Source organism: Peromyscus californicus, unplaced genomic scaffold, assembly GCF_007827085.1.
Source record: "Peromyscus californicus insignis strain IS unplaced genomic scaffold, ASM782708v3 Scaffold_9__1_contigs__length_137607984, whole genome shotgun sequence".
NCBI classification, from domain to species: Eukaryota; Metazoa; Chordata; class Mammalia; order Rodentia; family Cricetidae; genus Peromyscus; species Peromyscus californicus.
In genome coordinates, this window is record NW_026294617.1 from 104,884,027 (window position 1) to 104,910,829 (window position 26,803).

Sequence of the window (26,803 nt, forward strand, 5' to 3'; positions counted from 1 at the left end):
GCTTTCAGGTTCTTCTCCTTAGACTCCCTGGAAAACCGAAGGAAAACAGGAGGAGGCTACTCTCTGGTCCCCTGTGTGAGAGGACGATAATCACTACAGGGCTATTTTGACAAGTAACATCTAATGCAGATGTAAATTCCACACTATACAAATTATAGTTATTATTTCACTCTACTTTTATGTTGATATCAACCATAGCTATTAAAATTCCCCACTTAAAATAGGTTTGCTAGCATACACCTATAATTCCACTGTGGGAAAATTTGGAGGGAGTATACGGAGTTCAAGGCCAGCCTAGGCTACCTACTGAGACCTTGTCTCAAAGACACAACCCAGCTCAAATCAAACAAACTAAAATCTCTAGGTCAACACTTCACTCTTCACAAGGATTTACTTTCCTCTGCCAATAATCTCCATTCTGCTTAACCTATTTTACCCTGTCTAGGAACTCCTGAAGATGCTCTTTCTGAAAGTTTTTTCCTACAACAAGAGAAAAACTGTGTCTATGTATTCATTGGGAATAATCCCTAAACATAAAACATTTTGTAAACAATGCAAAAATTCTAGGATTTTGATGCCCGATATCCATACAAATATATTTTTATGTGAGGAAAAACACATTTCAGTTACTAAATTTCCCTGATGGTCACCCGAGAAATTAAAAGTAAAAGCAATGTTACCATGAGGCTGGAGAGATGGCTTAGTGGTTAAGAGCACATACCACTCTTGCATAGGACCTAGGTGCTGTTCCCGACACCTATATGGTATCTCACAATGACCTTTAACTAGTTCAGGGGATCTGACACCCTCTTCTGGCCTCCTCAGGCACCAGGAATACATGTGGTACACATACATAGATACACATACAAGCAAAGCATACATACACATGAAAGAAAAATAAATAAATCTTTTTTAAAAAGTAATGCTGCCACAAAGGAAAAGGATACTCCTTTAACTCCCCTAGAACTCAAGTCTGGGTCTTCAGCGTTATCTGGCTTCATATACTCTTCTTAAAAATACAAAGTTTTTATTAGTTCTTTGAAAACTAATTCATATATTCCATTTTGATCATGTTCACCTCCCCTTTCCTCTCCATCACTCCTCCTAGATCCCCTGAACTTCATGCCCTCTTTATTTTTAATAGCCCCTACACTCTGCTTGATGTTCCTTCTTATGGGATGGTGGTATCAGTTTAGCTCAGCAGTTCTCAACCTTCCTAATGCTGTGGCCCTTTACTACGGCTCCTCATGTTGTGGTGACCTCCAACCATAAAATTGTTTCATTGCTACTTCACAACTGTAATTTTGTTACTGTTATGAATCGCAATGCAAATATCTGATATGCAAACCCCAAAGAGGTTGAGACCCATGGGGTTGAGAACTTCTGGTTTAGTTGGTTTCTTTTGTGTGTGTGTGGGTGCTGATATAACTTTCATTAGTAAAGAAAAGCACTGATATTTGTATCCAAAGTATACACATAAGTCTTAACAGACATAAATCATTTCTTGTGTCCCATCAGATCATAATTGACCAAAACTTGACATAGATAGCAAGAACAACTACAGACTGTAGCTGGAGTTTTCCTGCCTGGCCCACAGTCAGGACAAATCTCTCTCACCCGCCAGTCCCACAGCCGCTCAAACCCCACCAAGTAAGCACAGAGACTTATATTGGTTACAAACTGTATGGCCATGGCAGGCTTCTTGCTAACTGTTCTTACAGCTTAAATTAATCCATTTCCATTAATCTATACCTTGCCACATGGCTCGTGGCTTACCGGTACTTTACATCTTCCTTGTCCTGATGGCGGCTGGCAGTGTCTCTCTCACCCAGCTTCCTGTTCTCTCCATTCTCCTCTCTGTTAGTCCCGCCTATACTTCCTGCCTGGCCACTGACCAATCAGTGATTTATTCATTGACCAACCAGCAATACATTTGACATACAGACCATCCCACAGCAACAGAGTCTATAAAAACATTAAGATCTATACACACACACACACACACACACACACACACACACACACACACACACTTCTGAATGATCAGTGAGTAATTGAGTCAATCAGGGAGTAAATTCAAAAAGTTATAGAAACCAATGAAAGCCATCAAAACTACAGATTACTGGAATTCTTTGGGCATAGCAAGGGCAATTATAAGAGATAAATTTAGATATAAATTTAGGTATGATAGAGATATGAATACCCTTTTAAAAAAGCAAAGAGATTTCAAATAATCCAATGATGTATTCAAATTGTCTGAAAACAAGTTAAACTTCAAACAAATAGGAAGAAACAATAACCATTAGGGTATAAACCAACGAAATGGAAATTAAAAGAATAATACAAAAACTAATGAAAGAAACAGTTCTTTGGAAAGATAATGAGGTAGGCAAATGTCTAGCCAAACTAAGAAAAAAGTAATGAAAACTGAAGTTAATGAAATTGGAGATTTCAGAGTGATTAGAACAAACGCTGGTGAAATCTAGACGGTCATTAAGGACTATTTTAAAGCCTTACATTACAACACATTGAAAAACGGGAGTTGAAGACTAGATGAGTCCATGACCTTGACTTGATGCTTCTGGAACGACCTTAGTCATGAGGAGCCAAGAGAGTGACCAGGACTGCCAGGGTGGGCAGAAATGGCATGACATGCATCAGTAGCTTAGCTATCCACATGAGATGGTGGGGAGATTGTTTTTTAATTATCCGACTTCCAGAAAGTATCATTTCAAAATAAAAGTGTTTTAAAGCACAGTAGAACCAAAACAACTCAGGTCCACCAAAAAGATGGGATTCTTTCAAGACAGCAGATTTCAGGCTGTGCCCTCCATCCAGCCTTCTTCACTCACATTAGGTTTGTCTTCCCAACACAGGAGGTTACAGGAAAATGATGCTTTTTAAATAGCTATTTTCCCCACATTAGTCAATCTGGCAGAGCTGACCATAAGAGTGGGAACTGCCTTGTACTTCAGAGAAATTTAATCTGTTAGACCACTTAGAGTCTAAATGCCTCATTTGGGGGTGTCAGAGGGACAGGTGGTGTGACTTTTCCTACCAGTAACTGCTGCAGCCTGGCGCCGATCACGTCCTGCAGGTTTGTTTTGTCCTCTGGGCTCACAGCTTGTTTGTACTGCCACTTTTCAGGCACGAAGGGCCACTTCATTTCCTTTGCCTCCTGAATCAGGGTCCTTAACTCGCTGGGGAGGGAAGCTGGAAAGGTCAGAGTTCAGGTAAGGAAATTGCAGTCAAAGAAAGGGCTGTTGAGCTCCCCGTGTTATGATGAAGCACCGCAGTGGCTAAAACCCTCTTCCTATCTGTTGCTGGCTGGTCCAAGCTGTTGGGGCTGCCTTGAAGAATAATAGCGAGAAGCTATCTGTCATGGGTGGCCTGAGTCTCCTGTGCCCTACAGGTAAATTGGGGTAGTCAGGCATTAAGAAAGGTTTTTAACAGGAAGTAAAGCACTTGAGTGACTGTCTCTGCATGAAGAATCAGAGAAAGGCGCGAAGGAAATATTCTTTTCCCTGTAAAGTGAGAACAGGGCCAGAGTGGAATGGTATCTTGAGCTTCTGGTACCTGAGAAGGGAATCAATTTGCTCGGCCTCTTTTTGCTTCTCTAAGACCTTGGCCCGTCTTACCCTTTAATCGTGGACAATGCTTAGTTAAATACAGACACAAAGCACAAATCCACAAATGGGATTTCTGATCATACCAATTAATCGTGAAGTGGACCCGTTTCATATTTGTAACTGTGTTAAGTCTCTCAGTGGGTACCAATCCTAGTAATTCAGGTTGACAGTCTCTTGTCTAAACTTCAGAAACACACACACAAAAAGCCCTGGAAACTGCAAGTGTTTCCCCTAGTTTTGACATCCAAACCACACCAGAGTTGAGTAGGGCTCACTGTCCTACTTGACACTCAAAATTCCACAGCAAGAAGTTCTACACTGATGAGGCCCATTGTCTGTTTCACTCTGAATGCAACAGATGGTACACACTCCATACAACCTTCCTCATAATGGAAACAGACTCAATTTTGAGTGTATGTGATGAACAAGGTTGTTTACAGACCTCTGTTTGTCTTGGGTCTCATATTGAACATATCCCACACTGAGTTCATCAGATGTTTTCTAATTCCATTTCCCGCTATATTTTCTTTTGATGAGTGGGACCATCACACACTGTGACATCCAAATCAGAAGCCCAGTCATCCTAGATGTTTGCTTTCTTTCCCTCCCTGAATCAAGCTAACTATCTAATCCCATAGATCTTAAACCCATCTTTTTCTTTTCGGTATTTTCAGCCCATCCTCACAATCTTTTACAATGCTGACCCCCTTCCCATTTTCTAGCAAGGTAGACTAGGACAACACTTTTCATAACATGTTTTAGTTCTTCAGTTTTACACATTCTGTTCTGTTTGTAACTGCCCTACTCCCAAAGCCTGATGACCAAGCTCAGGCCCACTGCCTTTGGTATTCAAAACAAACATCGACACTCCCTGTTAGTCTATCAAGACCTCTCAGTGGAACTGAAAAGCCTCTTCCATGTACTTCCAAACCCATAGACGCATGTTCACTTCAGCCTGCAACCCACTGTTCTGTGACCACATCTCCCTGTCTTCCTGGGCTGAAAGCATCCTTGACACAGCTATCATGTTTCATATCCCATCCCTTCTGTAATCACATCACTACGGTAGCATACTGTCATGGTTAAAACACCAAGATAGCATCATATCTAACTGAGACGTACTAAACAGAGAAAATAGAATGTGACGGACGAGCAGAATAAGAAGGAAGAAAACCTGTCTCGGTCCTGGACATCTTTATGTGAACTGCCACCAGCGGAGCAAAGGTAAGGATGTTTCTAGGTGGTGAAAGACTGCTTGGCATTGAGAGGACCATACCAATGAGTGACTAGTGTTGATGACCAGAGATGACTCTGTTGTAACCCATTGAAATTATGACTCCAAGTTCAGTGCCCCCTGGGCCCTTACTCTGCAGTAGCATCCCCATGGAAGCAGAGTCCTAGAACTATACAATCCCATTTGGCTGCAAAATATGTCTGTGTAACTGCTAGCCAAGGAATTTCTGTTTCTAAAAATGCAACATATGTGCAGAGTAAATTTCTTCAAGCGTACTTCTAGATGGCGATGAGTAAGATGACTGTTGGAGGGGATGGTCCCGTGGTCCAGTGGACTTACAGATAATGTCCCTTTCCATTCTCACTGTCTTAATTTGACTGTAAATAATCTAGACACAAAGAATGAAGAATAGTCACTTGACAATGGAAATCCCATTTCTGGGTTCACAGACTTCCATCGTGCTGTGGATTGAGTACTTTCTTCACAATATTGGAGAATGTTTCTTCTTCTGCCTCTTCTATTACTATTATTGAAACAGGGTATGGCTGTGAAGCCTAGGCTGGTCTCAAACTCTTGATCCCCCTGTGCTGGGATGATAGGCACAAACCACCATGCCCAGCCTAGAGAAAGCTTATTCTTTATCAACCGTTTTTGTCTCCTCCACAACGCTTCTCCAAGCCAAACTGCAAACAGACGCCACCACAAACAGGCTGACGGAGCACACTGAAATATAAGATACCCCTAAAAGACAGGTTTGAAAGCTATACTACATTTCAGTTTGCATTACACTTCTTGCTCCATTTCCCCAGGCTAGCAGAAACAAGGGGGAGAGAGACAGAGTTGAAGGCAAAGATCAGTGACTATGCTGTGTCAGCGTTCCCAAGTTTACCAGCTGCTGTGCCCATAAGTGGCTCTGTACTGTGGTGATATATTGTGTCCCCCAATATATTGTGCATCCTAATAAACTTCTCTGGGGTCAGAGGACAGAACAGCCACTAGATAGAGAGGCCAGAAAATGGTGGCACACACACACCTTTAATCCTATCACTTGGGAGGCAGAGATCCATCCGGATCTCTGTGAGTTCAAAGCCACCCTGGAAACAGCCAGGCATGGTGACTCACGCCTTTAATCCCAGGAAGTGATGGCAGAAAGCAGAAATGTATATAAGGCATGAAAACCAGGAACTAGGCTGGTTAAGCTTTTAGGCTTTTGAGCAGCACAGTTCAGCTGAGATTCATTTGGATGAGGACTCAGAAGCTTCCAGTCTGAGGAAACAGGATCAGATGAGGAATTAGCGAGGTGAGGAAGCTGTGGCTTGTAAAAATGCAACATATGTGCAGAGTAAATTTCTTCAAGCGTACTTCTAGATGGCGATGAGTAAGATGACTGTTGGAGGGGATGGTCCCGTGGTCCAGTGGACTTACAGATAATGTCCCTTTCCATTCTCACTGTCTTAATTTGACTGTAAATAATCTAGACACAAAGAATGAAGAATAGTCACTTGACAATGGAAATCCCATTTCTGGGTTCACAGACTTCCATCGTGCTGTGGATTGAGTACTTTCTTCACAATATTGGAGAATGTTTCTTCTTCTGCCTCTTCTATTACTATTATTGAAACAGGGTATGGCTGTGAAGCCTAGGCTGGTCTCAAACTCTTGATCCCCCTGTGCTGGGATGATAGGCACAAACCACCATGCCCAGCCTAGAGAAAGCTTATTCTTTATCAACCGTTTTTGTCTCCTCCACAACGCTTCTCCAAGCCAAACTGCAAACAGACGCCACCACAAACAGGCTGACGGAGCACACTGAAATATAAGATACCCCTAAAAGACAGGTTTGAAAGCTATACTACATTTCAGTTTGCATTACACTTCTTGCTCCATTTCCCCAGGCTAGCAGAAACAAGGGGGAGAGAGACAGAGTTGAAGGCAAAGATCAGTGACTATGCTGTGTCAGCGTTCCCAAGTTTACCAGCTGCTGTGCCCATAAGTGGCTCTGTACTGTGGTGATATATTGTGTCCCCCAATATATTGTGCATCCTAATAAACTTCTCTGGGGTCAGAGGACAGAACAGCCACTAGATAGAGAGGCCAGAAAATGGTGGCACACACACACCTTTAATCCTATCACTTGGGAGGCAGAGATCCATCCGGATCTCTGTGAGTTCAAAGCCACCCTGGAAACAGCCAGGCATGGTGACTCACGCCTTTAATCCCAGGAAGTGATGGCAGAAAGCAGAAATGTATATAAGGCATGAAAACCAGGAACTAGGCTGGTTAAGCTTTTAGGCTTTTGAGCAGCACAGTTCAGCTGAGATTCATTTGGATGAGGACTCAGAAGCTTCCAGTCTGAGGAAACAGGATCAGATGAGGAATTAGCGAGGTGAGGAAGCTGTGGCTTGTTCTGCTTCTCTGATCTTCCAGCATTCACCCCAATACCAGGCCCTGGGTTTGTTTTTATTAATGAGACCTTCTAACAATTCATGCTACACTGTACTAATGTCTTTCTCTATGATTCTAGGCAATAACAACATCCGTAGTGGCACAACCAGTAGACCAAAGCTGCTCACAGCCACTGGCCCTCCTGAGCAGGAAGGGTCCTGCACAGATGCAGGCCACAGGACCAGTGAGGGTTGTGCAAGTACACCACTCTGCATGTGAGAATTCCTTCCTCACGGGCTATCTGGCCCTAGTCTTAGAAGCTTACCTGAAGGGCCATGTCTAATTGAATGATTTTACAGCCCTGCTTTGCCTTATCTGAAACTCAATTCATTATTTCTCCTCTTCTGGGTCACTTGGCCAGAAAATGGCATCTGCCTGAGGCCTTGGACTTCAACAGGGAGAATGTGAAGCTTAAGTGAGGACACACACTAGATACTGAAAGAGGAAAGTAGGCAAACTCTAGGAAAAAACAAGAAAAACACCTCGCCCCACACACAGCCCCAGGGAGCCAGAAAACCAGCTATCCCTTATTGCCCGGGTACCTAGAACCTGTAGTTGATGGCCAGGCACGGACAGGAGGAGCCCGGGATCCCAGGGTGACAAGCACATGCAGCTAGCAGGCCATCACACCCTTGTCAGTCCAGCTAGTAAAGAATGGAAGCACACACTGAGGCCTGTTTCAGGAACTGACTGCGTGTTCAGAGCTTCATCCAGAAGGCAGGAGAATGACAGGTTACATAGCTGAGACATGCCCTGTTAGACATGCATGTGCCTGTCGACCATAACTGGGGGAAAGCCCATCCCACGACCTTCCCATTACAGAGTATATTTTATTCCGGCATCCTATTTCTAAATGAAACACCAAAACACTAAAAGTACACAGGAAAACTATTAAATGCACAGACGAAGAACAGACTTAAACAAATGAAGGGTAAATTATTTGAACAATTAAAAAGGACCAGAATAAAGAGGTTGCCTCTCCAAAGCTGGGGAAAGAAGAAGAAATGAATCTTTTGTAGGTTTCTAGATTTTGTGACTGAACCTTCTCAAACAGTATCTGTAACTATAAATAGCATGAACCAGGAAGCAAGGGAAAAATCCAGACCATGATTACGATGTAAACAGTCTCTCTTGAATCATTGGGTGTATTTTAAAAATGGCATAAGGAGTTTGTTGGTGACAAAGAAAACAGAGACTGTCCGTACTGGTGAGGTGACCTACTTATGGAAGCCTTGGAAGTCTATGGAAATTGATGAGGCACAAAATCCTTGTTTGAGAAAAAGTGTGTGCCACCATTCAGAAGTTGCTTCAATTTTTTAATAATTGAAATTTGCGGGCACCAGCCAACTTGGACCCTTTGTTCTTCCTGAACTAAACAGTTTCTTGTAGCCTCATGTTTACTGAAGCCTAAAATTAGAACTGACAGCAATTCTCCGCAACAAAGTGGGCTTCTTCCCTGCCCTTCAGCCTGCAGCCCGTCCCATTCATATCCTGGAACTCCACTCATCTCTCGGTGGTCATCTGCCAGGAGAAGAAAAATAGGGCAGAGGGGAGAATGTGTCATTCGGGCAAGGGTGCAGGCTCGGAACCTGTTGGCCCAACCCCTGGTGGTGTCTCCCATCAGAACCTCACCTCTGCACCGCTGGTCCTCACTCTTGTCCTCTGTAGACACATCTGGCGTTTCCAACAAGAGACGATCCAGCACTTGCTTACATTCATGCAATATCGAGGCCACAGCATCTTGACTATTCATGATGATTACCCGCCCTCCAGGATGAATTGAGTGTCCCTGGGTCTACGGTGATCAATTACCTAGGAGAGGCATTGATTCTCAATAAAGCAGCCCCTTGAAGGCTGAGGTACCTGGTGAACAAAAGAGAGAGAAGGATGATTAACTCAAGCGTCATCAATTATCTGTGAGTCTCAAGCAGGGAGGGATAATAGAGCAAACACATGAAAATACATGACAGGCCCTAAGGATGCTGTTAGGGGAGTGTGTGAAATGTTTGCCGGGTCTGATCTAGATGGGCGGTACCTTGAAGGCACAGAGTGCAGAAGGGAGAGAGTCTGGGTACAGAGCTTGGTCACCCACGGTGAGGCTGGTGAACTCACATGGGCTGAATAAAATGAATGTGCCCCATGATTTATGTACTTTCTGCATACTTCCCTCAGTGCCTCTGGGTCCCTGTAGCACTGAGTTTTCCGCCTTTCTGGAAGTCTACAGGAAGCATCTGGCTGACAGTTATAATAGCCATGCTCAAGCACATGGTAATATGAAGTTCGCTACTTTCACAGCCCACTACTGATTTCCCCTGTGCAGTATTCTTCATGGTATTTAGCACTATGTAATTTGGATCAAGATAAGCAATGACAGATGCCAAGTTTAAAGCTCTTCACTGCCAGGCATATCGCCAAATAAAATAGAGAAATGGTATTCCAGAAAACCCAATTTCCCAGAGCTTTGACTCGGATGGATCCATCATGCAGATGGATGGATGGACCGGCGCTGGCAGACGACATGTAAGCAGTAGACTCCTTATGCAGATATGGAGATCGAAGGAGCTAACGCACTCAAGGTAAGTTTGAGAATAAAATAACTTACTAGCACGGTGAAAATGCCTAGCCAATAAACGAAAAGCAATTCCTGGTTAACAGATATTTTGGTCTGTCTTCCTTTTGATGAGGTAGTACCTTGTAAACAAAAGACATTATCCTCTTTGCCCTTGATGGAATAAGGAGTGGCATTTCTCTGGTTTAGACACTTGGTGTATGTGTGTGTGTGGGGGCATGTAGCAGTGCATTATCAGGCCAAGAGTCTGACTGGGAAGATGGTAACGGTTACAACGTGATGGCGTCAGTGTCTCTGCCTCAGAGCTCATCCACACAATGACAAAATCACCGAGAATGTTAAAGCCAAGAACTGTTGGGTTGGTATTAAATGTGCCCTTCTATCCCATGGTCTTGATTTTAAAGCGTGCCTTTAAATGAAGCCTTCAGGGTATCATAGGCTTATTTCACTCAAAATGATAATGTATTTATTGGTGAACACAACAGAGTTCTCAAGTTAAAATTTTGTCACATTTGAAGAGCATTCGCGTAAATGAGGTAGTGAGAAATTAGTCACGAAATTATCTAAGGCTCAGTGTAAATTTACCCCCTCTTTCAACTAGTGTGTTTCAGAAAGGATTCCTGCACAGATGGGGTTGTTGCACTAAACAGTGCCCAAAGTCCCTTTTAACTCGTGTCTACAAGTCACAGTGTTCTGTGCAATAAGATGGCCATGAGTGTGTCTAGCTATGAAGAGAACAGAACTCAAGGGCTAGTCAGAATTTTATCCTCAGACTTCGGTTACAAATAAATGAGGACTCACTCAACCCTCTGAGTATTGCAAGGAGCAAGCAAGACATAGTGGACTAGAGTGGTGAGCCAGAGACCCTGTAACAGTAGCATCCTGTTCCCAGCACTCCACTGAAGAGGAAGGTGTCGGCTACGGTGTGAGCTTGGTGCGGAGACAGGTAGAAAGGGAAAAACAAGCTGCTGGTCAGGACCTGCAGGTAAATCAGGTCATCACTTCAAGCCCCGAATTAAAGCCGGAAGTGGACTATCTTTCCTAGAATCCTTTTTCGGGGTGGAAAGGCTGCATAACAACAGAGTGGGAAGAACTAGTCATGCACAGAGGAAGAACAGTGTGTTACAATATGGTCCCAAAAGGAAGGCCATCGTCTTGTAGAGCTCACAGAAGAGAGAATAGAAAGGAGATTCTCAGGGGCCTACAGGGGAGAGACATTGGGAAACACTGTGACTCTGAGGAAATGTGTTTAGATCTTTAACATGAAACATGAAGAGCAAAATCCCTGTCTGCAACCATACCACCCCAAAAGTGTAAGATAAGCAGAGTCAGGCCTGGTTAGAAGTGGGATGGGACACTGCGGGGAATACTAGATCATTATAGGCATTGACAGTGACAATCTAGCCTCCAACCATTTCACCTTCCCTTATTGAAAATATGAGTAAAGGCACAGGCTGTGACCGCATGAAGAGGAATCAGAATGAGGAAAAATAGGCTCTATTTCAACGAAAGAAATGGGAGGAAACCCAGAAGCCCTCAAAATAGTGGCAGTGAACAACAAAAGTGTGGAGAAAAAGATGGGTAGAATTCATATAACTGAAACATAAAATTATTAAAAATATTAAGTTCAACCCATGGAAGAATTTGATGTTATTAGCTCAAGCATAAGATAGAATATCTGAACTGGATGATAAATCAGAACACACTACCCTAAATGTGTCAGAAAAGGAGAACAACAGCTAAACTCCCGAAGAGAGGAGTACAGGAAAACAATTAGGTGGAAACCTTGAGTCCTGGATGGGAATAAGAGGGAGAAAAGGAAGAAGTGTTTTGAGAAATAAAACGTGCTCGAGAGCTTTCTGAACAGAAGAAGGAAACCATGAAGACAGCCGTGACCCTCAAGCAAGACAATGAAAGAGTACAACTCCACACCTTGAGATACCACAGTGAAATGAGAGACCATCAAAGGCATAGCAGACCCGGCAGCAGCCAGAGAAAAAGAACTGCCTTCAAAGAAACACATAGATTTGTAGGTGTCTGACGAAAACCAACAATGGCAACAAGAAGGTACAGAATGAAAACCTTCTATATGTTGGTACATGGATGCCTTGTAACATGAAAAGGTTCTGAAACAAAAACCTGGGGATCATTACTAAACGAACCTCTAAAGTATAAATAGATCCTTAGCTAAATCTGAACAACACTAGCTGTATAAAGCTGCCACAGGAATCCCATAGTGCTCTTCATCGCAGCATCACTCACAAGATGCAAGACAAGCAGTCAACCCAAGCATCCAGCAAGGAATTTTCAAGAAGCAATAAACACAATGAAATCAAACTTAACTTTAAAAGAGAAAGAAACCCTACCATCTGCGACAGTATAGCTGAACCCAGAGGACATAGATTTCAATGAAATGGACCAGATAGAGAAGGGCAAGTACCATATCACCTCCTTTGTGTGTGCAATCTAAAGACATCAAGTCCATCGAGGCAGAGGGAAGAGGGAAGGTTGTCGGGAATGGCACTGGGGGAGGAGTAGAAGGAGATGTTGGTCAAAGAATACCAATTTTCAAGAGATTTACTGTATAGCATGATGATTATAATCAATGACATATTAAGTGCTTGAAAATTACTGAGTACACATAAATTATCTCACCATGAAATTCATATGTAAGGTAATACATGTCACGTAACTTTCTTTAGTCATGCCGCAGTATATACATATTTGAAAACATTATGCCCTGTACTTTGTCAATTGAGAAAGAGTAGATTCGGGGCTGGAAAGATGGTTCAGTGATTAAGAGTACTGGTTTCTCTTGCAGAGGTCCGGGGTTCAGTTTCCAGCACCCACATGACAGCTCACAACCACCTGTGACTGCAGTTCCAGAGGCTCTGATGCCTTCTTCTGACCTCCCCGGGCACCAGGCACACACATGGCGCACCTGCATACATGAAGGCATAACACTCATACTTATGAAAAGAAAACCATGTTAATCTTATCAAAAGGATAAGTCAAAAATGCAACGCATATAAGGAAATGCACAAGTGAAAATACAAACATTATATAATCATGAGATGAACTGATATTAACAAGTTCTTAGATCTGTAATTGGGCCAGGTGGAAGGGAGATTTTAATTTGGACTGTAATAAAATGTCTAAGACAATCCTTAAAAATTGAGATAAAACGTAAAACTCTGAAACTAGCAGAAAAAAATAAATATTACAATAGAAAGTGAAATCAACAAGGATGAGGAAGAAGGAACACAAAGGACAAACCAAGATGGCTGAAATAACTTTCAAATACATTAACATTTCTAAAAATTGCTTCAGCTACAAGTTAAAGATAAGAGTGCATAAACAGTCATTATATAGAGATTGGAGGGATGCCTCAGCAGTGAGAACACTGGCTATTCTTCCAGAGAACACAAGTTCAATTCCCAGCACCCCCATGGCAGCCCACAATAGTCTGTAACCCCAGGTCTAGGAGACCCAACACCTTCTTCTGACCTCCATGGTTACCGGATTCCCTCTTCTGGCCTCCATGGGTACTATGCAAGCAACTGATCTACATACATGCATTCAGACAGAACACTCATACACATGTAATAAATACTAATTTGAAAATTTCCAAAGTAGTTATATGCATTTTTTTAAAGCATGAAAGTGTAGAAAAATATAGAAAGAACACAGAAAGGCAGGGAAAGATACATTAGAAAAATAACAAAAAGGAAGCAAATGCAGCTATGTTAATATCATATTAAAAAAACAAAAACTGAGAGGCACAAACTGTTACTACAGATAAAAAGATCACTTCGTCAGATGCCTGGCCAGGTCACCAGGAAGGTCCAGCACTTCTAACCTTGTGTGCGTGATTCACAGGCAAAAAGCTAGGGGCTGGGCATACACCTAGTGCCAGGGTGTTCACTCAGCATGCACAAAGTTTGAGTTGATTCGATCCCCAGCATCACACACACACACACACACACACACACACACGCACACGCACACGCACACGCACACGCACACACACACACACACACACACACACACACACACACACACACACACACGGCTTCACAGAGCGGGCTGCCGGAGAAGCCCCGTTGGTAGGGTGCTTACTGAGCATAGGTGAGACCCTAGGTTCAACCCCCAGCATGGCATAACAGGAAACAGAAAAGGTGGAAAAGAACAAAATAAACAACAGAAATTTCCATAAAATATTCCTTTTGGGGGACTGGACATTGCTGATGGGTAAAGCACAAGCATGGGGACTTGAGGTCGGCTCCCCAGAACCCAGCCAGAACCCCAGAGTTCCCGTTGTGAGCTGAGGAGAGACAGCCAGCCCAGCACACAGCAGGGAAGGAGCCTCATCTCAAACCAAGTGGAAAGTGAGGATAGACACCGGAGGTTGTCCTCTGACCTCCACAAGTGTGCCATAGCAGGCACGCGCTGGCTCCCATACGTACAAACGTGCATGCACGCACACACACACGCACACGCACACGCACACGCACGTACACACATGCGCACACACATATAGACAGAAACACAGATTAAAAGAATTCAATGGGAATAACAACAAAATAATTTATTGACTGTTTCAGAAGTAGAATGAAAGCGACAAACAGCTGGCAAAGTTGTTTGAGAAGCAGACAAAAAAAAACTAGACTAGGAATAAAAAAATTGGAGACAGAACAATATATTCTTTTACAAAGCTAAAAAAAAATTAGAAATACTGTATACTAATGACTTTGAAAGTTCCAACAAAGTGAATTAATTTTATAAAATGTAACTCAAAAGAAATCAAGGAGAAATAATAAAATTTATATGATTCTATAATCTTAAAGAAACTTAGTGAGGAAAAAAAATCTTCCTACGAAGAGAACAATAGGAACACCATACAATGTTAGCAACAGTGAACAAACCAAAAATCCAATGCTGAAGCAAGAAACTATTAGAAACAAAATGTGAGAAAAGTAAACAGTTGTCATGGCGTTAAAAATATACAATGTATCATAAAAATCATATATATGATTTTATAAATTTTATGTAAATTATTTAATATAACTATTTTAATTATAACGTCTAAATATTTATATAAATTATTTATATTAATTTTATTGTTTACTTATTAAAATTATTTCTATAACTTATTTATATAAATTGTATAATTACTATATAAAATTAAAATTTTTATATAAATATATACAATGAAACAAATGTATACACAAATATATGTAAGTATATTCAAGTACATAAAAATAAAAATGTTTGTAATAAATAGATTATATTATATAAAAATAAAATTATATAGTGTCTAGGAACAATTTAAGTGACAAATGTGTGGGGCTTTTAGAAGAGAAGTTATAAAGGTCCATGGGAAGGTAGTCCATATTTATGTCCTGAAAAACTCACTATTGTTAAGACATCATATTTTTTTCCAAATTAATCTATAACTTTAATGCAACACCAATAGAAATCTCCACATCTTTGTATGTGTATCTGTGTGTGACCTCAAAGGTCACCCTGAAATTCATATGGGAGAATAAAGAATCACGAAGGGCTAGACATACATCTCAGTAATGGACTGTGCTGGGTTAAAGCAAAACCAAACAAAGCAGAATCTAGATACACAAGATTAGGAAAAAAAGAAGGAAAGAAACTGAAACATCAAATGCTGATAGTTAATATTAAATGATATTAGATTACATGAATTATTACCCTGGGAGAAATCAACCTAGGAAACACACAAGGAGCCCAGCAAAGACCCACACCTGTGCGGAAACTCGATCATTACAGAGCAGGGTGTGGCATTGGGCTAAAATGTTACTTTCTGAGAATCAGTACTACAAGTTTCCATGTGAGAAATAAAGTTTTATGCATCCTCCAAAGGATCTCACGAAAGGAGGAACAGGGTGTGCACAACAAATTGTATTTAATTCCAAAGCAAAGATAAATTTCAAGATAAATTCATGTATCAAATACTGCCATATTGATGTGGGTGATTTAGTGGTTTTTCGTGTTTTCACAACACATTTACAACCACCTTTAACTCCAGAATAGTCTACAGCCTCAAAAAGGAAGCACACATGTGCTAAGTCGTCACTGGAACCTCTCCTCACATCTTGGCATCTGCCAACCTGCTTTCTACCTCCATGGATCTGCCTGTTATGGTCATGGAAATGGGGCCACACCACAGCACCCTCCTCTCACGTAGTACCAGGTTATTATCACACTAGTGTTGTACAATAAATCAGTCTTTCACTTCTTTGGGTTGCTGACATTTTGCTTTCTTTCTTCTTCCTTCCTTCCTTCCTTCCTTCCTTCCTTCCTTCCTTCCTTCCTTCCTTCCTTCCTTCCTTCCTTCCTCCCTCCCTCCCTCCTCCTCTCTCTCTCTCTCTCTCTCTCTCTCTCTCTCTCTCTCTCTCTCTCTCTTTCTGCCTTTCTTTCTATTTTGACATCATTTCTTGTATTTCAGGTTGACTTGTAACTCCCTTTGCAGCCAAGGATGACCTTGAACCTCTGATCCTCCTCCCTCTACCTCCCAAGTGCTTGGTATCACTATTCCTGGTACATATAGTGCTGAAGGCCAAACCCAGGGTTTTGTTCATATTAGTCTCATGCACCTTACCAACTGAGCTACATCCCTAGCCCAGAATTCATTTCCTTTTTTTTTTTTAATTTTTATTTTTCAAGACAGGGTTTCTCTGTGCAGCTTTGCGCCTTTCCTGGAACTCACTCGGTAGCCCAGGCTGGCCTCAAAGCCACAGAGATCCACCTGCCTCTGCCTCCTGAGTGCTGGGATTAAAGGTGTGCGCCACCACTGCCCAGCCCAGAATTCATTTCTTTTTATGGCTGAATAACCAACCACCCTTGTTCATTCATTGGTTGCATTTCAATTGTCCTAATGTTTCTATTACTGTGAATGTAGTTGGTATTCACACTACAATACAAGGCATTGTGGGTAAGATGTCAAGTCTGAAAAGAGGGTTTCTTTTAAATCACCTTTGGTTGAGGAAGAAGTTTTCAACACTTGCAAAAAAAAAAGGTAGAAATTATAATGGATATATTTAATTAATTACAAAAGACAAATTTCTGATTTACAAAACCACAACATAAAGCAAATAAAATGAGAAATCACAAACTAGAAGAAAGCATTTGTTTTTGAGACAGAGTTGCACTATGTATACCTAGCTGACTTCAAACTCTATGTAGACCAGGCTGGCCTTGAACTCACAAAGATTCACCTGCCTCTGCCTCCTAGGTGCTGGGGTTAAAGGATTGTATCATCATGCCTTTTGGAAGGAAGTATTTGTAAGTTTAAGTTTGGTTGGTAACTGAAAGATTTCTACCCAGAATACATAAAGAAGCCAACAAGAAAAGAACTAACTATGTGGCAAGAAAAGAATATGCAAAAGACTTGGACACGTCACACAAGAGAAAACACAACATCTAATAAATGTGAAAAGTGTTCAACTTCATTATCCATTAAGAAAAATGAGTTTCTGTTGTGTGAGAAACTATTTACTCCTTGATTAGAAAACTCTTTTAAAAAGCAATAATAGGGGCTGGGCGGTGGTGGCGCACACCTTTAATCCCAGCACTTGGGAGGCAGAGGCAGGCGGATCTCTGTGAGTTCGAGGCCAGCCTGGTCTCCAAAGCGAGTTCCAGGAAAGGTGCAAAGCTACACAGAGAAACCCTGTCTCGAAAAACCAAAAAAAAAAAAAAAAAAAAAAAAAAGCAATAACAGGAATTGTTATAGAGAATAGTGTTGTATATTCCTTGCTCCACTGTATGCCCCAACCATATATAGACATTATACTGCCCATGCTTAGGTATAAACTCAACTTAGAGAAATTCTCCAATCTGAGCCTTGCTGACATATATAATGTCCACAGTGATGAAATCTGTACCAGCCAAAAAGCCAAATATTCTTACACTATAACAGAATAAGCAAAGGAATGCCTAACAGTTCCAGCAAACACCATGGCAAAGTTCAGAAATATGAACAACAAGTCACATGTGGGTGTGGACATGAATCTATTAAACGCTGGTGTCTAAGTAATATATTGTGATGGCTTACAAATACATACGGTGAAGTCACAAAGGAAAACAAGGAAATCATCTACATTTATCAAATTACTACTAGGTACTGAAAATGTGTGTAGCTAAAATAATTTAAAAATTTTAAAAGAAAGAAAGCTAAAGTAGAAATCTAAAACGTCAATTTTAGGGGAAAAGGGAGAAGATGGGATGGAGTTGAGCACAGGGGACTAAACTTGTAGGCAGTATACTCTTTTACTTAAACCAAATTATTCCCATGCTCATTGTGTTCCACACATATGGTGCCAGCCTTAGAAGTCTGTATATCTATTTGACAATCAAAAACCCCAAAGGATAAAGTTGTCCTGCAGCCTAGGTGTATTGAACAGCTAATAAACATCAGTTACTGCCCCGAGGGCTGGAACCCGTGACTCCAGGCAGAAATGGTCAGAGCTAAAGCCTTTCAGAACGGAGGGGGCTCTTAGGCAGGGAACTGCAGGAAAGGTGGGATTTGGACAGTGGCGTGGACAAAGAATGTGAGTCAGAGACTCTCATGTGGCTGATGAGTAAGTTCCAGAAAGCCTTGACAGGCAGCTTGAATCACTAGGTAAACAAGCTGCAGATTGAAAAGACATCTCATTCATCCTTACATGTTCTTTGAGTAGAAAACAAAAACAAAAGTATGTTTTTTTTTTAAGGACGAATAGATCTTATAAAATTTTGTAAATGAAAATATTTCTTCACATCTCTTTCTTATTTAGTTTCCAACCTATGGGCCATACCTTACTGAAACAGGAGACTGAATGGTGAAGCTGCCTCCTGCCTTGGCCTCTCTGGTCCTGTGTCCACCCTCTCCAGTTCCCTGCCACTGAGTATGTTTACCAAACTTGCTGTGCGAGAAAGTGCAGTAAGAGTGTTCTGGGTCACAAATGGGCTAGGTGGTGGCCTCAGGAAGGAAGAAGAGGACAAGTAAAAGACCACACTTGCAGGGGCTGTGGTGGCGGCTCCCGGCTACAGTTACCTGCTCCATCAGCCATGGTGACATCTGAAGAATTATTAACCTGGCCCCATGACTGACGAGCCGCAGCTCAGGTCAAGGTGAGTCACACCTGCCATCCGGTCCTGGCTCCAGGCTCCTAAGCGGATGGCTCCTTCCAGGAGCTCTTTCTCTGCACATTTGCATGTGACAAGAGAGCGCTCACTCACATAAATGTGCTCCATATGTCTCCTAATCCAGAGACACCATGAGGCGAGGAGCCTTCATGAAGCAGGAAGATATTTAATAAACTTTAAAGGCTTTCATTTGAGGTGTGCTCCCTGGGAGGCAGACACCATCTACCCAAACTTTAGGCCAAAAAATTTGAAGAGGAGAGAAAGCTGAGAAGGTTGAGATTAAAAAAAAAAAATGTTCAGGACTCTGACCTCAAAACACACGGCTACTTCACTTCCTATTAAATAGTACTAGAGATGGGAGAAAAACCCAACAAGAAAAAATTTATGGAAGACAGTTAATTTTCAGGAGGAGAAATGAAGTAGCCTGAGTATATATTGTGTGCTGCAGTGGGTGAGGTGTGGAAATGTCCAATTTATATTAATAGTCAGATGGCAAAATGCTGTATATCTGTGGGGGCTGGAAGAGGAAAGCCAGGTGATGGTGTCATACATATATGGAAATGGCACACAGGGTACTCTGGTATGAACTTGCCAGGGATGTGTAGGAATGCACACGTTTAAATGGATTACTTTTATTCTATGTGTATGTAGGTGTTCCTGATGAATGTATGTGCACCATGTGCTTGCAGTACCTGCAGAGGCCAGAAGAGGGCATTGAGTCTCCTGAAACTTGAGTTATAGGTGGTTGGTAGTGACTCAATACCAGGTGCTGGGTCCTCTGGAAGAGCAGCCAGTGCTCTTTGTTGCTGGGCCATCTCTCCAGCCCAGCAATGCACACTTTTGATGAGAGTAATAGATGTGGCAGTAAAAGTTCAGTATTCAACAAAATACTTCCACATCTGCAATTATAATTCTCACAGTCAGAATAGTTCATTAATGTTTCAGAGAACATCTAGACTTTGATATGAGCAGTAGCACACAAAGGAACAGTTTAAGGAGAGAGGGCATGAGTGGGCTTTGAAATTATAGGGGCAAAAAAACCAAAAAAACAACAACAAAAAAAGAAGAATGATGTGAAAACAAATCATTACAATTTCACTCTTAGTTATCAACCAACAGCCAAGACAGGTACCTGCAGGTTACAACCAGGACTCCAAGGCTGAAATTATACTAGCATTAGGCAAATCACATCTCAGTTTCTTCATCTCCAAGAGGCATATTAGGACAAATCTCACAGTGTTAAGAGATCAGTTGAATTATATATGTAAATATATATAAAACATATATCTTTGCCCATTAAGTAATAAATGCTTTGTAGACTTCAATGATAGCTTTCAATAAAATTTCATGGAGTAAAATTTTAAAGTTTTAAAAGCTCACCCAATTTTTCACATTTACCTCATCAAGATATTATTGAGCTACCGTCTATCCACCCAACCCTTCAGTTCCACATTACTTTTCTAAAGAGACAGACAATTTTTCCACATTTACCCAAGCAGAGCATTACTTCCTGGTTGACTTCCTTACCATTTAAGATTTTGAGGAAGAAAATTGCTCAGCCATTCAAATGTTTAAGTTCTTGATATTTTCAAACCGATATTAAGCTACATGATAATGAAATTGCCCTCTAAATAATTCCTCGGGCCAGGCAGTGGTGGTGCACACCTTTAATCCCAGCACTCGGGAGGCAGAGGCAGGCAGATCTCTGTGAGTTCGAGGACAACCTGGTCTACAGAGTGAGATCCAGGACAGGCACCAAAACTACATGGAGAAGTCCTGTCTCAATAATAATAATAATAATAATAATAATAATAATAATAATAATTCCTCAAGACCATATTTGATTAGCAGATAGAAATTCTGTTAGCAAACTGCAGAAGTATGGGCAGTTAGACATTTTTAAAGAGGAAGATGTGTTGCTTAAAAAGGAAAAAAAATCCAAGCCCAGCCAACTTGGTATAATCAGCTGTTTGCCTTTAGGCACTCAACCCCCTCTGTCAGGGTGTTGGAAAGGGGGCGGGGCTGAAATGACTGACAGGAAAGAAGAGTGTCCAAGGCTTGTAGCTCAGACAGTAGCAACCAGACCCTCACCTTCTCTTTCTCTCCAACATATGCACAAGCACATACACCAATTCTATTTATTTTATACTTAAAATGTCAAAGGCACCAGGCATGGGCCCCTGGACTGGCGATGGGCAGGACCATAGTTCTGAGCTGACGTAGAATCTACCATGTGGCTGTGAAATTCGCAAAGTGTGTGCATGTCACCAGCAAATGACGGTTCTTGGCAAGCAGCCTTCTGTTGGCTTGGGAGCAAGTATGGACTTGCATGTCCGGAATAGCGGCAGACCGCTGGCACCATGGAGAGCTACTTGTGTTGCTGAGCACATAGGCAGAAGTATGGTCTTTCTACCCGCCGAACCCCTTCAGTCCACTGGCAGCTCAGCAGGCTTGGCACTCCGGGATTCTTCAGGACAAGGAACTGAGTAGGATTTTATAGCTCTTGAGTGACCTGAAGGAAGAACCCTTAAAAAAGGTCTACAGAGAAATGAGAGCACATTTAATTGTTATTGTCCCTAAGCATCCTATATTATAGACAAAGGGTCTTTAATATGGTTCATTGTTAAGCCCCAGCCTTTCTTAAAAACTATAGCTCATCCTGTAGCCCATAGCTCTGGGCCCTCAAGTCATTAGGCTCATTTGAAAAATGAGTATAGTTTGAGAATGACAGAATTCTGGTATGTGTGTGTGTGTGTGTTCATGCACACATGCTAACATTAGAGGTAAATAAAAGAAACACATTAACTTTTACACAATTTGATGAAAATACTCACTTCCTAGACTTTTCTTTTTTGCTGTTGTTTTGTTTTTGTTTTTCAACAGAGTTTCTCTGTGTAGCCCCAGCTATCCTGGAACTCGTTCTGTAGACCAGGCTAGCCTCAAACTCAAAGATCTGTCTGCCTCTGCCTCCTGAGTGCTGGGATCAAAGATGTGCACCACCACCACCACCACCACTGGTTCCTAGACTTTTCTTATTGCTTGGCTTTGAAGCCAGCTTAGAAGTTTCAGACAGACTATTTGTAAACTCCTCCATGACATTTAGCATTAACTGACTGGCACACAGTATCTTGCACACAGTAATGTGGTGATTGTGAAGCCTACCAAGAGAATCAAAATAAACATTTTCAACCTCAATGACAAATATCTGAAAGTAGGCACATACATAATCCAACTTCTGAGTAAGTCTCCCTAGAGCAATAGTCTGGCTCACAGGACCGGTTTGTGCAAACTGAGACAAGCTCTATGTTCATACCATCCTTCTTACCATTACCTGACTCAGAAGGAAAGGCACAGATGCTCAGATCCTGACAAAGAAAATAGAAGGATTGGGTTTGTAATCCGACGGTTATGAAATTGTGATGATAGCATTAATTGGGATTCATTATAATGTTGGCAGCAAGAAATACGGTCTTTGTGTGAAAACAGAGGGGTCAAAGTCTGGGGAATGGAGAGGCAGCTCAGTGGTCAAGAACACCCGATGCTCAGTCATGAGGACTGGAGTTCAGATCCCAGCACCCAGAACTGCCCCTGTAACTCTAGCTCTGAGGGATCTGGTGCCCTCTTCTGACATCCTAGGGCACCTGCACACACATCTGTATCCACTCACATAGGCACACATAAGCACATGCACACACATATACACATAATAAACAAAACCTTTAAAAAGTGTTGGAAGTTTTAACGATGGTCTAAGTTTACACAGTTTTGCCAAGTTACAGGGCAGGAGCTAGATCCGTGCTTTTAAAGATCCAGTCCACTGCGGCTTAACATGAGATTGCTCTATGTCTATTTTTTTTTTTCTGGAGAAGAAAGTAACAATCCCACCCCAAAGTAGAAGAATTGATTAGTGATTCTATGATATACATTGCAGTCTCCTTAAGGCAGAAGTGTTCATACTCAGCCCTCCAATCTGAAGGCACTGAAGTACTAAATGATGTATTTTCCTTGGGAAACAGGATCCTAATTTTCACCTGATACAAGTGACAATATGACTCCAAAGGGACCAATGAAGAAGATTAGCAAAGACTAATGGGGTCTAAGCACTGGAGGTGTTTATAGATTAACCCTGATAGGAAGCAATATATCTCCTCCCGTGAGGCCTCAATATAGGCAGTTGAGAGCAGGGTCCTTATTTATGAGCATAGTGGATTTCTCCCCTTGCAATAAATCCAGTAATAACTTTAAGTGAAACATTTTGCTTAGGAGGAAGCTGACCATGCCCTGCAGATCATTTCATCCACACTGCTGTGTGTGCAGCCCACACTGCGTCCCCTGCCGTTTATCTTGTGAAATCACAATGGGAAAAAACAGTGTACATCTATGAAAAGCATTTTGCACTCTAAAACCTGCACGTTTAAGAGAGGGAAGATGGAACAGATGAATGGTTGGCAGCAAGGCCCCAGAGCTGGCTCATTTCTGGCTGCTTTATATAGTGGTCTCCCACATCAAATTTCATTTGAAGCCAATAGGTTAGAAAAGAATTCATAGTCTATATTATATACAATATATTTATAACAGCTTTTAGTGCAACATGCCTGAGGTTTTTTTTTTTTTTTTTTTTTGATTTTTCGAGACAGGGTTTCTCTGTGTAGCTTTGCGCCTTTCCTGGAACTCACTTGGTAGCCCAGGCTGGCCTCGAACTCACAGAGATCCGCCTGGCTCTGCCTCCCGAGTGCTGGGATTAAAGGTGTGTGCCACCACTGCCCGGCTCTGAGTTTTTTATGTGGGTGCTGTGGATTCCAACTCAGACCCTCCTGCTTGTACAGTGAACATTCGCCGAGGCATCCCCCCCCCCCATTCTGAAGTTATATTGTTTTTTTTTTCCTGGTCCCTGGTTTTGGCAGTAAACAACCTTGGACATCAGCCTCTATAGTGTGACCATTAGCCTGCAAAATGCAGTTCCTGCTTCATCCAGTTCTGCAATTAAGCCCACACAGTGCACACTTGGATTATCTACTCCATGTGTGATGAACAACACATTGTATTTTCAATCAGGGCCCAACCGCCTCCAGCCCTGCCAACAGAACATTCTCAGGTTCCTCTGCTGCAAGGTCCTGTTCATGTGTGCTTGGAAATCACAACTGAGATTTAATATTACCTTAAGCAAAAGGTTAAATGCCCCAAAATAATCATACCGCATACTTCAAAGCTATCAGCAGAAGCAAATGAGTGTGATCTCTAACGCTCATGAAGCACATTGCCTAGTAACACTGCCCTGGGAAATCAGAGACTGTGGCTGAATGAGGAGAGGAGCCAGGCTTTCTCTGACCCAAACTTGCGCCATTTCCACAGGGGGGAAAAATAAACAGCTGAGAACAAAAATTATGAATTGTGGAAAAGAAAACCTCTCATTTTATCTCCCTTTAACAGGTGGCTTTTTCAAATGTGGAAAAGCATTGTAGTGATCAAAACGATGAGAAATTTTGTGCCATCTTAACGCTTTCAATTTACTATTTGCCGTCCCAGGCAAAGGAGAAGGGATAACTGCCAGAGGGTAAGAACTTTCTGTGGCTTAGATACTGTGCTGCCCACCGCAGGTCAGAAACTGTAAAATGTGGGCTTTAGCCCCACTCTAGAGATGAGAAAGTTGAGGGTAATGAAGGTTAAGTAACCTGCCAAGGTCATCCACTCTAAAAGGGGTGTATTCAGAATCCCAAGAGCACTTTGACCCCGAGGATATTTTCAAACCCATTTGCCTACCAGCCTATGGCCACAACCCTGAATATTTTTAAATGTATCAAGGCAGAAAGACGGGATCCACGGAAGTTCACTGAAATACTCTCAGACATTCACTGAAATCCTCCCTAGACTCTCTTCCCCTTTCCTGACGAATTTCTACCTATCTTTCGGTCTTAATAAAATTAATCAAATCCCCCCATCCCCTCCGTCCATTCTAAAGAGGGACAGCTGAAAATTCAGGAGACTAATCAACGGGACAGTCCCACCGTTTTCACACTGGAAGATAACTGCTCACAACCGAATCCTCTCTAGACCTCCATCCACTCCAATAATTCAAGCCAGAACAGCTCTCCTGCCAGACTCTAGGAAAGGGCGGGGGCATCCTGTCTCCTACCGGATAATTACAGATGAGGTACTGCCTCTTGCTGGGGTTTTTCTCCTTTGCTTTCACCCCTTATAAAAGAAGAAACTTTAAAGATTAGGGTTTTTTTTTTCCCTTCTTCTTTTTTTCCTCTAAAGCTGGGTGCACCAACTGGCATGGGCTGTATTAAAATCAGGAGAAAGCTCAGTCAAAAAGCCTTTCGGAAGGCAGGCGTTCTGGTTAATATGCACCAACATGAAAGGCTTTCTTTTCATCCCATACAACTACAGTGTGTGTAAATTGCGGGGGGCTCATTGGCATAAATCTCGCCGCGACCTCTGAGGTAAACTGGATTTACATTACTTTCTGACAAGAATTAAATGAAGGCCTTGTGGATATATGAACAGCCTTGTAGGCGGCAACAGATGGGCATGAATGTGTTCCCTAGGAAAACTATCAGTGACATCTGTGTCCTCCAAATTCTGGTGGTCTCAGCCAATTAACAGGGGGTGGGGGGAGGTGGGGGTTGGGAGGCCAGTGCACAGCCCCCAGCCAAAACCAAGGCAGAAGTGTTTGTGTTTGGAGATGGGATCAGGCCGGCCTGCAGCCTCGAGGTTAGCACTCATTGTCACCATTCAAAACGGGGAATGTGGCTTACAAGCTATTTGTACACCACAGTGAGGATAGTATGATTTTTTTCTCATTTGACCGGAGGAGACGGTCCTCTCTTGCAGCTGATATCATATTTCAGTGCAATCTCTTTGAGGGTGTTTACTTTGGTCTCCTCTGAGGCAGGCTGATGGTGTTGCTGTCTGCCAGCTTCTGTCGCTCATTTACATGTCACAGAGCAGGTGAACTCTGAGACAATACAGAGACCCTTCCCTTTAAAAAAAAAGTGCTTCTGTAAACCCCACTACATGCCCCATCCTCCATTTACCGATTCCACAAGGAAAGCAAAAATCAAGGTTTCCGGGTTTAAATGCCCGTCAAGAGAAATCACATCAGAGTTCTGTAACGAAGGGGTTGTTTATTACAGAGCTGTGAATCCTGAATCCCACTGTCCCCACTGAGCAGACCTCAGTCTCTGTCTATTTGTTGGGAGCAGGTAGGAAAGGAGGCTGGAACTGGGGAGCCGAAGGAATTGGAGCTGAAGAGAGGACACGCTTTCACAGGAGCAGTCAGGACAGGTCCATTCATGAATTGTAAGCCCTGTGCCTTCTGACCCTGCATTAACAACAGGGCTTGAGATCCCAAGTTCTCAAGTCTGAATTCTGGTTGTACCATTGACTGAATGTGAGAAATGGGCCCTTAGAACCTCAATTTCCTCGTGGGTGAACCAGAGCAACCCTAGTGTCGCCCTCTCAGTCAGAATAAACGAACATAACACAGGGCGTCTGGCATTGCAGAGAAAGCTATGGAAATCCTGGTGTCTGGGAAGCGCTGAAGGCCTCTGGTTCCCTGGTACCAGACTAGCTTGTCAAAACAATGGTACTGTTATACTAGATGCATTTTTGGAAATTCAAAGAACTAATTTTCCAAAAGAAGCAATTTCCACTATGTTCAGGAACCTAAGGATATGCTTTAGACACATTTTAACATGTTTACAAATTGGGGGGGGGCAATAATTTGGTAGCAGATATGAGACCCTAGGTTTGATTCCCAGCATTGGG

At 42.2% G+C, this 26,803-nt stretch overlaps 1 protein-coding gene across 2 annotated transcripts in view; it reads right to left on the reverse strand.

Annotated features, from left to right (window-relative positions):
• The window catches only part of Alpk1 (alpha kinase 1), a 112,626-nt gene that overhangs the window by 56,111 nt on the left and 29,712 nt on the right, over positions 1–26,803 (reverse strand). For both annotated transcript variants that reach the window (XM_052731393.1, XM_052731394.1), the window contains exons 2-3: positions 8,941–9,171; positions 3,059–3,213 (exon numbers count right to left, since the gene is read on the reverse strand). In XM_052731393.1, the coding sequence (XP_052587353.1) occupies positions 3,059–3,213; positions 8,941–9,061 (276 nt within the window). In that variant the 5' untranslated portion in view covers positions 9,062–9,171. The remainder of the gene's footprint in view (positions 1–3,058; positions 3,214–8,940; positions 9,172–26,803) is intronic.